General features: G+C 49.6%; 2 protein-coding genes across 4 annotated transcripts in view; both read right to left on the reverse strand.

Moving 5' to 3' along the window:
- Window positions 1–1,818: 1,818 nt before the first annotated feature.
- Window positions 1,819–5,642, reverse strand: Mustn1 (musculoskeletal, embryonic nuclear protein 1). The gene is made up of 3 exons (XM_027389579.2): window positions 3,442–5,642; window positions 2,292–2,424; window positions 1,819–2,135 (listed from the first exon to the last, which is right to left on the reverse strand). Exons 1-3 carry the CDS (start codon window positions 3,448–3,450, stop codon window positions 2,029–2,031), a joined length of 249 nt encoding a protein of 82 aa, XP_027245380.1. The 5' UTR covers window positions 3,451–5,642; the 3' UTR covers window positions 1,819–2,028.
- A 2,337-nt stretch (window positions 5,643–7,979) lies between these two features.
- LOC100753269 (store-operated calcium entry regulator STIMATE) overlaps window positions 7,980–12,141 on the reverse strand; it is a 46,537-nt gene continuing 42,375 nt past the window's right edge. For all 3 annotated transcript variants that reach the window (XM_027389576.2, XM_027389577.2, XM_035453410.1), the window contains 3 exons: window positions 11,311–11,388; window positions 10,292–10,441; window positions 7,980–8,594 (listed from right to left, as the gene is read on the reverse strand). In XM_027389576.2, coding sequence (XP_027245377.1) covers window positions 8,478–8,594; window positions 10,292–10,441; window positions 11,311–11,388 — 345 coding nt within the window. In that variant the 3' untranslated portion in view covers window positions 7,980–8,477. The remainder of the gene's footprint in view (window positions 8,595–10,291; window positions 10,442–11,310; window positions 11,389–12,141) is intronic.

The following is a 12,141-nucleotide window of genomic DNA, read 5'->3' on the forward strand; positions in this document are numbered from 1 at the left end:
CTGGTTCAAGACTGATGTTTGGGTCCTATTACTGTAACCGGACTTTAGGTTCAAGCCAAGCAGACCCCCAGACAGGTCTGCAATTTGACAACAGCCAAGAGTTGTAAAGATGCATATCTTGAGCCCAGAGCTGTGATGTTGGACAGTCTCTGCAGGAAGGTGGGGCACATAAGAGCCAGTTGCACACGGTCCCTGAAAGTCGTGTGCAGGTAGAGTGGTGGCCTCATTTTGTCACAGCAGGACCACCAGAGTGTTACTGAAGTGCTGCTAGTAGCTTTCCTCAATATGTCCTTGATATAGTTGAAGTACTGTTTTCTGTAACAAACAGTGATAAAGTGAACAAACACTGGGGACTTGGTGAAGCTGGATAGGCCAGCTCTGGATAGGACATTCCTGGGTCTGTGGACATGAAAGGGTGGCCAGCTGCTGGTGTGCTATCAACAGCACAGCTTAGCTCAGGGTGGTGTGTGACCCTGGGACAGGGTTGCTTCTATTAAAACCCTCCCTTTCCTTGCAAGGCTATGGTCAGAGGCCACTTCTGTGCACCTGCTCACCCTCTTGGCTCTGGATGGGATGGGTTATACAGGGGACATAGGGGACACAGCTCTTCTGGGAAGAACTTTCTTAAGAGGCCCAATGAGCAAGTACAGGCTCTGTCCCCACAGAAGGTCTGCTCCTCTGGGACACAGGGAATAGGCCAGCCTGGAGCCAGAGCTATATAAGGCCAGGCTGGCTAGGATGTGAAAATGCCCTGAGAAAGCTCCATCTGTCCAGGGCACACAACGGGCTTCCCAGCAGCAGTGGTCCACAAGCCAGGCCCTGCTCTCAGAAGGAGTCACTATTAGCCTGCCTGTGGTCTTGCCATCCCAGCTAGGAGGCTTTTAGTCTCCTCAATCTGACACAGCAGACACAGGACACAGGTCTGAAGAGGTCACACATAGCTAGGAACCTGTTGTTCTGACACCCCAGACAACATGCTGGGGACAGAGTATGGTAGGTGGTGGAGTTCAGGAAACTCACTGCTACTGGTTAGAGGAACCATACCTAGTTTTGTCTTTGAAGTGGAGACACACAGTAAAGCAGCTGTCGAACATAGGTGCAAGGGGATGAGCGTTGAGGACCTTGGAAACATCTCGGTGGCTTCTGTGGCAGGCAGAGGGAGCTAGGCCTCCTATGACTGAGAAGTGTCACTGTGACCCGCTTTATGGAATAGGCATCAACTCAACTCTCCTGTTGCATATGATGGGAAACCAGAGGCTAGTTTTAAAATTTATTTTTATTTCAGAGGCCAGAAGGGGGTGACAGAGTGAAATGGGTCACCATGTGGATACTGGGAATTGAACAAGGGTCCTCTTCAGAAACACCAAGTATTCCTAACTGTGTCGCCATCTCTCCAGCCCTGAAACGGAGGATTAGAAAGAACAGAAGCCGGATGTGGCAGCACACACCTTTAATCCCAGCACATGGGAGGCAGAGGCAGGTGGATCTCTTAGGGCTGGAGGCCAGCCTGGTCTACAAAGTAAGTTCCAGGACAGCCAGGACTACACAGGGAAACCCTATCTGGGGGGTGGGGGAGGGAGGGAGGGAGAGAGAAGGGGCGTGAGGGAGAGAGAGAGGGAGGAGGGTTTCGGAAGGGAGGGCGATCGAGCAGAGAGGCCCACAGTCATGTCTAAGGCTCTCTCTAGTACATCTCAGCCATCCTGAAAGCACACACATTATTCCCCACACACCCCAGAGCCCAGAAAGGGCACTAGATGTGTTATATCCCCACACTTCCTCTTTCTCAGCAGTTAGTAGTCATGGCCACTGACCAGCTGGCACATTCTCAAGGTTGGAGCCACATGGGCACCCTCTTTATTGGCGTTTCCAAGGTGCTGGTAAAGAAGGGCTGGCTTTGTGGGGAGTCATGACGGTTCTGGAGGCAGCGGGTAAAAGGCATCTTCCAGCATTAAAAAAACAAAACAAAACAAAAAGCTCGTGGGAAAGGCTCCCGTGTCCAGGTGTTTGGGGTGGTGCAGTGTGCACTTCTCAGCCAAAGACGCTCTTGGCAGGTCCCTCTTTGGGCTTCTCAAAGACTGTCTCGGTACCTGTGCGATTGCGGCTGAATACAGATGGGGCAGCTGAGCCAGCTTGCTCTGTAGGCAAAAGATTTAGGAGTAGCATCAAGGACAGTAAGGCTCCCCATGCTGGGTGCAGCCCTTTTTTATACCCAGAAACCCTCAACACCTCTCAGCTACCACTGGAAGATAATTACATCCCCAACCCCACCTTGTGCCCTGAAGTATACTCACCACAGTCCCGCATGACCTGGTATGTCTTAGATTTAATCTCCTGGTTCTTGGCCAGGTTCCCTCGGGCCCCCTTCAGGTCTTCTTCTTTCACAGGGGGGCGCTTTTTCTTAATGGGGGCTTCAGGGGTGCCAACCTTGGAAAGTCCAGAGTCTTACATTTTGAGGTCTTGAGATGAACCCCTCAAACTTTGGCAGGGGTCCATCTTCCCAGATCATTGAACTCAGTCAATTCAAAGCCCACTTGTCTCCCAGCCTCTGCAAGTCCTCTGCCCTCTTGGTCTGACTTGGACATCTGACCTTGGCCCACAGACAGAGAGCTCCTGGGGGTGGGGGCCACTGCATCTTCATACTAGCCTGTTTGTCTGGCCAAATTCAGGACTGAGTACAAGGGGCAAAGGGGAAAGGATGGACTTCAAGACTGAGCAGCCCTAGGGAATCTGGTGAGTCCTAAGACCTGTTTACTGGGGAGCAAAGAGTCCCATAAGGACTGCCCCCTTTCCCCAAACAAAACACTGATATTTTCCATTATTGTGTTTGGAAAGGGGATGGGGTGGACAGCCGTGGAGCAAGCAGCAAAGGACACATGCTGTTCTGCTGTCCCAGTAGAGCTGGGAAAGCTGGACTCTGCTTATCCTTCCCCTCAACCCCAGGCGCCTGTGAGGCTGATACTTTAGTCCTTTTTAAGCCCTGCAGGCAGGTGCAGGGTTTCCCTCACTCCGCCTGGGCTGGGCTCCCAGGAGAGCCAGGGAAACATGGGCCTGCCCAGAGACACACCCTGCTAGGGAAATAGAAGGACACCGAACTGTGACCTATAGGTCCAATCACCCTCCCCCACCCTTCTTCCAGATTACAAATGTATACAACTGGACACATTAAGCTATCAAAGCCAGCTCCCTCATACACATACAAAAGCACACACAGTTCTACATAAGTATTCCCCACCCCTAACACCTGACGAATCGTGGGACCACCAAGGCTATTCACAAGAGCCTGGTGGGACCCCAGGTGTCCTCTCCCAGCCCAGCCTCCCAGGGCTGTAGTGCCGCCTGTTGGGCTTGGCTTTTAGGTCAAAGCAGACATCACTAGTTAGTGTCCAGCCTTGCCTCTCCCAACTCCCTTGGCACCAGCTGGCCCCCATTGGGCCTTCTTACCTCGGACATGGTAGATGCCCAGCAAGTTCTCTCTCTGTAGGTAACTCTGTCAGGCAGTAGCCACAGGAAGAGATCTGTGTGAAGCCCAACCCTCAGGAACTTATATAGCCTGCTTGTCTGTCCTAGGCAGTCACTCCCCTCCTTTGGAAGCTTCCAGATGATTCAGATCCACACAGCCACTAGCTGGCGTTTATTCTTGGAGATGATGGGCAGCAACCCTGGTGAAAGACAGCCGGGGGTACCCCCTGCTTTTGGGAACAGCTGTTCACTTGCAGGTGGGAGGTGCTGGCACTGTGTCCAGAGTGTATTTATGAATGTGAACCCTGCAATGTGTGAGTGACGGTCTGGGCAGGCAGACTGCAAGAACCCATTCCAGCGGCAGGGGTGGGTGGGGAAATCTCTGAACCAGGGCGGATGCTCCGAGCTTGTTTGCCTTTCTCTTCTGCCCCTGGATTCCAGTAGAAATAGCTTTTCCATCTCAGCACACTGGCAGGGCAGAAACTTCCTGTCTGCTGCTTGGAAGTGTTTCCTCAGGGTGAGCATAACTGGTTCTCAGTGAGTAGCCACCTCTGTTCACAGTGGAGACACTGAGGCCAAGGAGATCCTGGGAGCTGCTGTGTCGCACTTTCTGATGCCCTGGTCCTCTACCCTACCAGACCTGGGACAAGTTCAGTAAAGGGACAAAGCAAGGCAGGGTATGGGCCCAGGAGACCATGCTTGCTGTGAAGGTCTAGAGAGGGCTGCTGCCTAAAAAGATGGGAACTGGACAGCTGAAGCACTGCTACTTTAGGGGAGGGGGCAAAGTACACTTGGCTTTCCTTCGGAAAGTCCTTTAACATTCCTAATAGCCTCATCTTGACATGGTAAGAAAGATCACGTCAGGAACAAGCAGAGACCCTAAGCCTGCGGTGGGCAGTGGTAGATGTGGGTCAGAGGTCAGTCTCTGTTAGACCCATCTCAGCTCCCTCAGTCTACAAGGGACATTATTCTTACCCCGAAGGCTCCAGGCAGATGAAATCCAACCAGGCACTAACACACAGCTATCCTAAATGTCACTGCATGGCTGCTGTACCTCCAATTCCAAAGAGAGGCCAGGCAGACTGTGCCTTGTGAGGAGTGCCCACAGCTAGCTCTGTCTAGTTCTGGCCTCAAGGACAAGGGTACTGGATGTTATGGGATGTTCACCTCTCCCTCCAGCAGGTAAACTGGCTTAGGCTCCCATCAGCAAGGAAGATGGTTAGATTACATTTGGTTTCCTTTCTTGCAGATTTGGCTCCATAGCTGCCAAAGGTATCAGAAGGTTTACTAGCCCCCTGAGCTATTTCAGTTCCAGAGGACACAACCAACAACCACAAAAGTAATGGTTTCTTTCTTCTTTTTTTAATGTAATAAGATGTGAAACTTTATTGTAAACCAGTTTACAATATAAGTACACCATCTTCCCTTTTATCTAAAAAGCGTGTTTCTGTGACTCATAGTGCCACAGATTAAACACCCCACTCTCTGGATAGGCAGCTGAAGTGGAAATGGTTTTCTTCACACAGGTCTGACTTCTAATAAATTCTATGGAAAGAAAAATTAAAAACCAAACCAGGCAGCCAACCAACCAATCCACTCACCCACTCAGAACTCAGGGTGTTTAAAGCAAGGCTGACCACAGGTCCTTCACTGCAAACAGGTCTCTCACTGGAAGCTGTGTGAAACTTCATTTAAGACAGGGGTTCTTGACCTGGGGGTCAAATGACCCTTTCCCAGGGGTCACCTAAGACCATCTGAAAACATATCTATATTATGATTCATAACAGTAGCAAAATTACAGTTATGAAATGGCAACAAAAATAACTTTACGTTTGGGGGTCACCACAACATGAGGAACTGTATTAAAGGGTCGCAGAATTAGGAAGGTTTAGAACCACTGACTTAGGAGCTAGCTCACATCCTACAAGGTGGCTGCTGCCTGGCATGGCAGGAGGGACAGTCTGTGCCTGCCCCTTCCAGGGTCCTGAGGCGCCTTTTAGATGTGGGCCCTGAGCTGTAGCCTGCACTGCCAAAGGGAAGTTACAACTTGAATTTGAGCCTTTTTTTTTTTTTTTGTTTTCCCTGAGGAAAGAAGCACGATAAGTGAGGTGAACACATAGCTCCTTGTTGCTAGGACGTTCACGGTTTAAAGACTGAGGCTGGAAGCTACCCACACGTTCCAGGGCTGAGGGGCCACAGACATCCTCTGGTGCATAGACTGAGAAGTCACTGCCACATTGGATCTCAGCATTCATCCTTGCCTTTATGAAAGCCCCACCAACAGCCAAATGAAGTTAAAAACAAAAAATAACCACCATTTCTTTGAGTTAGGTGTCAGCTCTCTCTCATTGGTTTATTTCTGTTAGTTACAAAAGACTCATTCATTGCCCTGGCTTGCAAGCTTCCCCCAAGAGCAGCTTGGCCAAGTACTGATTTGGACAAATCAGATCAACAGAACACCACAGCTAAGTCAGCCTTCTTTTTTTTCCTCCCTATCTTGGTGATGTCTGCCATCAGCCAGTAAAGGGTCCCACCTCATAAGGCATCGTGGAATAAGTGATGGGGACACTCATTCCAGGGAGGAGGACAGTTCAGGAAGACGCCCCGACCAGAGCCCTCTACATCCACTCTAGTGAGGCAGCGCACCACAGTAATAGAAATGCCTTAGCAGCTGCGGGAGGCTCTCCTGAGAGATGCAGTATTGTGTGAGTGTGTGTGCTTATGCTGTATGTGTGCGTGCACACATATGCACAGGAAGAGGGGCAGGGCAAACACGCACCAAGCCTGCACAGACAGGTTCCAGTATCAGACAGCTGTTGGACCTCCTTCTCTGCTGAGCCAGCTTCACAGAGCAGCTCAGAGACTATAGCCCTTAGTGAAAATCAGGATGCAGAAGGAACCCACACTCACTCACTTCCCCTGTCCCTCAGGCCCTGTGCTTGGGAGCAGGGAGAGCCTTAGAGATTACCTCTGTGAGGACTGTGCTACTGGAGTTTCCATCCTTCACAGTGGTTCCCCCACCTCTGTGTCTGGTTTGGAAACTCTAGGAGCTCAAGTCTGAAGTGAGGTTCCAACTCTCAGCTCCAGAAGGATGGCAGGGGTGGGTGCAGCACAGGCTATCTCTAGCACAGTGAAACAGGAGGGGACGTGAGGGTGACATCAGCAATGTCACCAGGACTGACCATCTCGTCAGGAGTTGGAGTTGTACTCTTCCCACAACACTCAGTGCAACCTCACTAGAGAAGGGAAAGGGAATGACCATAGAAAGAAAACAGGAACGACGCAGGGTCTGACCAATCCATTTTGCAGGTTGCTGGTCTCCAGCAGCAATCTCTCTCTTCTCAGTGGTGCTTGCACTAGAAGATGAACCGAGAGACACCCCAGAGTATACCCTCTGTCTAGGACAAGTAAGACTTCAAGGGGCAGAGGACAGCCCCAGGCACCCTGGATAAAGGCTGGGTCATATGCCACAAGCATATTTAGATCCCAGATGCTTAAGCAAAACACATTCTTACGTAGGTTTAGAAGAAGGATATGAGGAGAGTCGCCTCCTCTGTGCTCACCTCACCTAAGGCCTAAGCCCATGAAGTAGTGGGGTGTTCTTGTGCTCCTTACCACTGTGCCTGCTTGTTGGACTGACAAGCCATCAGACAACTCCACCCTGCTACTTCTATAGCAGGTACAGTGCTGGGTTAGCCTGTATCACCAAGTAAAGCAGGGCCAGGGTGAGAAGTGGGTGTAACCACCAATGAGGAACCATAGTCTAGAAATACCTCATACTATCTATACAGCGAGAACTAGTTCTCACTGGTATCTGCTCTGCTCCTGCCACGTCACAACTTTGGAAGACATGACAACAGGCTTTTCTGGCCAGGCAGAGTTCCCCAGACAGCTGAGCAAGCAAGCAGGTGACAGGCACCAAGGCAAAGGTTGGCTCTGCAAGCTGCTGTACTGGAAGCAGAGGCTTGGACCATTCTAACATTTGTAATTTGGAGACTCTGAGAGTGGCAGGAAACCAACAGGAGTAGCCTGGTGGCTTGCGTCCTCTGGACACAAATGCCTAACTCTTAAGCTCCTTCCTCAATCAACTTTAATCAAAGCCTCTGACATGCCAGCTCATATGTCCTGGCAGGGCTCTGGTCCCACACGCCGGAGCATACAGATCCATTCGGCACAGCTGCCTCCTGCCCAGAGCTGACCTTAACACATTGGATTTCTGGCCACAGATAAAGGATATCTACCCTTCCCACCAGGATGCTTTACCTCATCACTAGATGCTACCTAACAATATTCCCGGCTAAAAAAATTCCTGACCTTACTCACCTCCCACCAGCTCATACCCCATGAAAGGCAAACAAATCCATTTCTTTGGGGATTAAAAAGAGTTTTAAATACAGTAGTATGAAAATATAACTTAAAAATATAAAAGTCAAACAGTATACGGAAGACTTAAAAATCTGTTTGCCCATTAGACCCATAGATACTTTGTAGGAAATAAACACATACTCAAAAAACAGTAACACTGTCACAGCTCATAAAACTGGCTTTAGAAATAAAGAGTTACAAAAGCCACTTTGAGTAAGAAAGCATTCCTCTTCCAACTTGGGTCAATCAGTGGCTGTTAACCCCAAGCACGTCACATGTCCACAAGGCCCCGGCCTCAGCATGAGGCCCTGCAACAGTCTATGTGTGCTCTGTTTTCTTCCACCATGCCACCTGGTCAGACATAGGACAGGGGTGTCACAACACCCCAAAGGGACGACAACAAACAAACAAAGCTCTTCGCTTGCATATTTGGTCAGTGTTTGTAGTGCAACTGAGCGGGACCTCCAGCTGCCCACAGCCCCCTCAGGCACAGGTCCTCTTCCCTCTTTTGAGTCACAGTAGTCTGGGGGCAGGTGGAGAGCGGGCAGAGACAGCAAGAGGAGTGGAGGTAGAAGAGGAGGGTAGAGAGAAGAGGGAAGGGATGCTGCTGGAGGGCTAGGTTCCATGACTGTCATCTGCAGTGTGGGAATGTGTCATACAGGCAGCCCAAAGCGGTGCTTCTTCTTCTTCACAGGCTTGTGGGGGGTCAGTCTGCGGAGGTCCTCCTCGGCATCAGACTCTTCCATCTCGTCGTCAGCTGAGATCAGGATCTGAGGTGGTGAAGAGGCAAGGACTAAGATGCCAGCGCCAGTACCTTCTGTGCTTGCCTTCCTTGGAGGCCAGCCCTTCTGGGAGGCCTCAAGTCTCCCGAGTCCTTACAAGAGGGTTGTGGGGAGTGCCCCTTCCAGTGAGATGTGCTAGCCCGCTGAACCTAACATTAAAGTCAACACCCCTCACCTGCCAATGTACCAATGCTCCCCTCCCCATGCCTTTACCCAACTTCCAGCCAGACCCAAATCCTATCAGAGCCAACTGGGTGCTCGGAAGCTAAGGGTCCTGGATCTGCCTTAAATACAGTCTCTTTCAAAAGGGAGTGAAATTATCCCAGGGACCACACGAGGCATACAGTTCCAAACATGATGTCCTGAGCTAACTCTGTCACTTCTGAAGATGAAGAGGGAGACTTGCTTTACTCATCCATGCAGCTGAGACACTGAGGACAAATTTGCTTATTCCCTGTCATAGCTGCTGGCTTCACCTCTAAGAACCATGGGAAGATCACAACAGCCCACAAGAAGGTTTAAGGGCAGGGGAATGTGAACTCCCACTCCAGGAGTGGGGCAAACAGCCTCACCACCCTTCCTGTAGACTGAATCACTTGATCGACTGCTCCCTCCTATGGCCAATGTGAATTTCACTTTATTATCAGAGGCCAAACCATGCGGTTGTGAATGCCCATGAGCTGTAGTTTCTGCTTTATGGATATTTGTCATTCATCAAATGTCTCCCTGTAACCAGATTCTATGAACACAAACTTGGAGAAAATGTAAACTTGCCCTCTAATCTATTCATCTTCTAAAACTCCTTCCAGATTGCCCAGGGTTCTTCAGGGGCGTTGCTTATACCTTAGTTACAGGACACACTCCAAGTGTGATGATGAGCTATTTGTGCATCTTCTTTTCCTCATCCTCAAGTCTTACTGCAGCAGCAATCCCTGCCTCCCTTCCTTTTTTTGGGATAGGATCTCACTATAGAACCCTTACTGGTCTGGAACTTGCTATGTAGACCAGGCTGACCTCAAACTTACAGAAATCTGAGTGTCTCTACTTTCCAAGTGCAGGATTAAAGCCATATACCACCAAGCTTGGCTAATCTCAGCCACTTCTGTCACTCCCATTGGCAGCACAGTGCTTGGCACTATGGGAGTTTCCTCAGGCCAACCCAGCTGCAACATGCTGAGGCACAAAGGTAAAATGAATGCTATAGACCAGCTAGAACACACACCCCTGCCCGGGGCTGTATCCACACCTACTGCTTCTTTATATCAGCTCTTGAATTTAGACCCCAGCAGATAAAGGAAGATGAGGTTTATCTCTGTGAGGTGTAGCTAGTCCTATATTTTAGAAGCCTGCAGCCAACACTTGTTAGTGGAGGGCAGGACTCCAGGTATCTCCATGCTTCCCTGGAATAAGGTGCATTTCACCTTACCTGGCTGTCTCCACTGCTAGTCCACAGGGGCTATCTGTAACCAGTCACATGACTACATGCGGCATCATGTGACAGCATTGGGTTCTGGCTGGATGAGGCTCTGAGTGACCTGGGCTACTCTTCAACTCAGCTTTTTCCTTCCCTCTGACTAGTACTGTGAATCAGCATTCAGGAGACGAGATGCACACGTGAGAACTGAGATCCTCAGAGCCCAACATACTATGGCTAGGCCCTTGGGGAGGGTCAAGCAGGCTTCTACCTCAGACTCGGACTCCTCGTGGGACGCCGCCCTTCGGTAGCGAACCTTGCTCCCATTCCTTGAGTCCTGGTTGGCTCCTCTTTCTTCTAGTTTAGCTTTCGTCTTCCCCTTTCTCATGAGGAAATTGTCTACTACCCAGAACATGAAAGCCTGTGGGAAGGAAAAGTGCAGATTACTCTGGATAAGTCAGAACAAAGCAGAGCAGAGGGATCCATATCCAACCTTCAATAGATGTGAGAAGAGAACCTCACTCAACCTTGACTATCTCCCAGAACATTCAAGAGAAATTATCATTCTATTTCCTTTGCTGGGCTTTTATTATCAGAGAACAGCAGGATAATTCTTGCGTTCACTTATGGGTTCTGTTGTATTATAACAGGCAGGTGAATCTCTGTGCGTTCAAGGAAAGCCAGGGCTATGTAGAAAGACCTTGTTCCAAAAAAAAAAAAAAAAAAAAAAAAAACCCAACACAACGAACAAACAAACAAACAAACAAAGCAGGCAGCCTGTTTTGGGCCTAGAACCAAGGTCTCTAACTGCCTGCTTTGAGCCCTCGTGGGTCCTTCACAGGTAGCCACACAATCTACTGCTTCAGGGAGTCCCCAATTCCTTCAACACTCTACAGCATTGGTTCCTCATTTATGGCCACTATGCTCATGAGTTTCTCTGATGTCTATTCATAATAACTATCTGGAGAACAGTTGATATGATCCTGACCTAGAAGTTACTATCACACATAGCCTGGTATATTTCAGTGGCAAGTAGCCTAGCAGGGAAGGCAAGTCATACATCCTAGGATCCCTCATTTGAAACAGGGGACCTGGAGAGAGTACCTGAATTCTGAGCAAGGGCTCCCACCATTTCCAAGCCTGGTTATGGGATGGGAAATAGCAACTGGTTACAGATAGAAAGGTCCATCTGGGGGCTTAAGGTGACTTCTGTGTCACACTTAGAGCTCTCAACCGGAACCCTTGAAGGCAGGGTACAAACTGGGGTAAAACATACAACAAGGCACTGACATTGACAAAGAAGGGGACTATCAGCATGACGATGGCCAGCTTCAGGTCTGGGTTTTCAATTGGATTCAATAGGGCCACCTGCAGAAAGAAACAGACACAGTGAGGAGGAGACCACAAGGCAGCACAGAGAGACTTAGACTCCCCAAGAGCCACTGGAAACAACCCCTTACACTCATGGCTGCATGGACCCTAGATCTGACCACTGATCAGAGCCACTTTGGGTCATTAGTACTTCAGCAGCTTTTCCCTTGTTGTGGACTTGAGGCCATCGAGTCAAATCCAAGTGGGACCCACATCCAGTAGAGAGTAGCCTGAAGCTCTGGGGAGTGGCAGCAGTGGGCATGTGCCTTAGGGGACTGGAGGGAGGAAATTCAGTGGGTGATCACTAGAGACCTGGACAATGAAGTGCTAGACCACTCTCCAGCAGAAATCCCACATAGCCATCACCTCGAGCACAGCAGCTCTGAAATACTTTGGCTTATTTTCTTAAAAAAGGTAAAAATGCAACCACAGACAAAACCAAGGGAAGCCAATATCTGAGCCACACATTCTAGAAGGCTCCTGGTTTCCTGGTTGTTTTTATATGGGAACAAGTGGCATAGGTTTATCTAGGTAGTACTGGGGTTAGAGGGCAAAGGGCAGAGCTGGGAAAACCATGGGGTCTCCCAGGCATTAATAATATAGGTGGGGAATAGACCTCAGAAACTGCCTGTGGCACACAATGGCTTCAGCTGAACTAGCTAGCCCAGACACATGTGTGAAGGATGTTTGCCAGTGTAGATACAGTCACAGTTATAAAGTCTGAAGACTAACCAGACCAAGCAACACACC

This window comes from Cricetulus griseus (assembly GCF_003668045.3).
Source record: "Cricetulus griseus strain 17A/GY chromosome 1 unlocalized genomic scaffold, alternate assembly CriGri-PICRH-1.0 chr1_1, whole genome shotgun sequence".
NCBI classification, from domain to species: domain Eukaryota; kingdom Metazoa; phylum Chordata; class Mammalia; order Rodentia; family Cricetidae; genus Cricetulus; species Cricetulus griseus.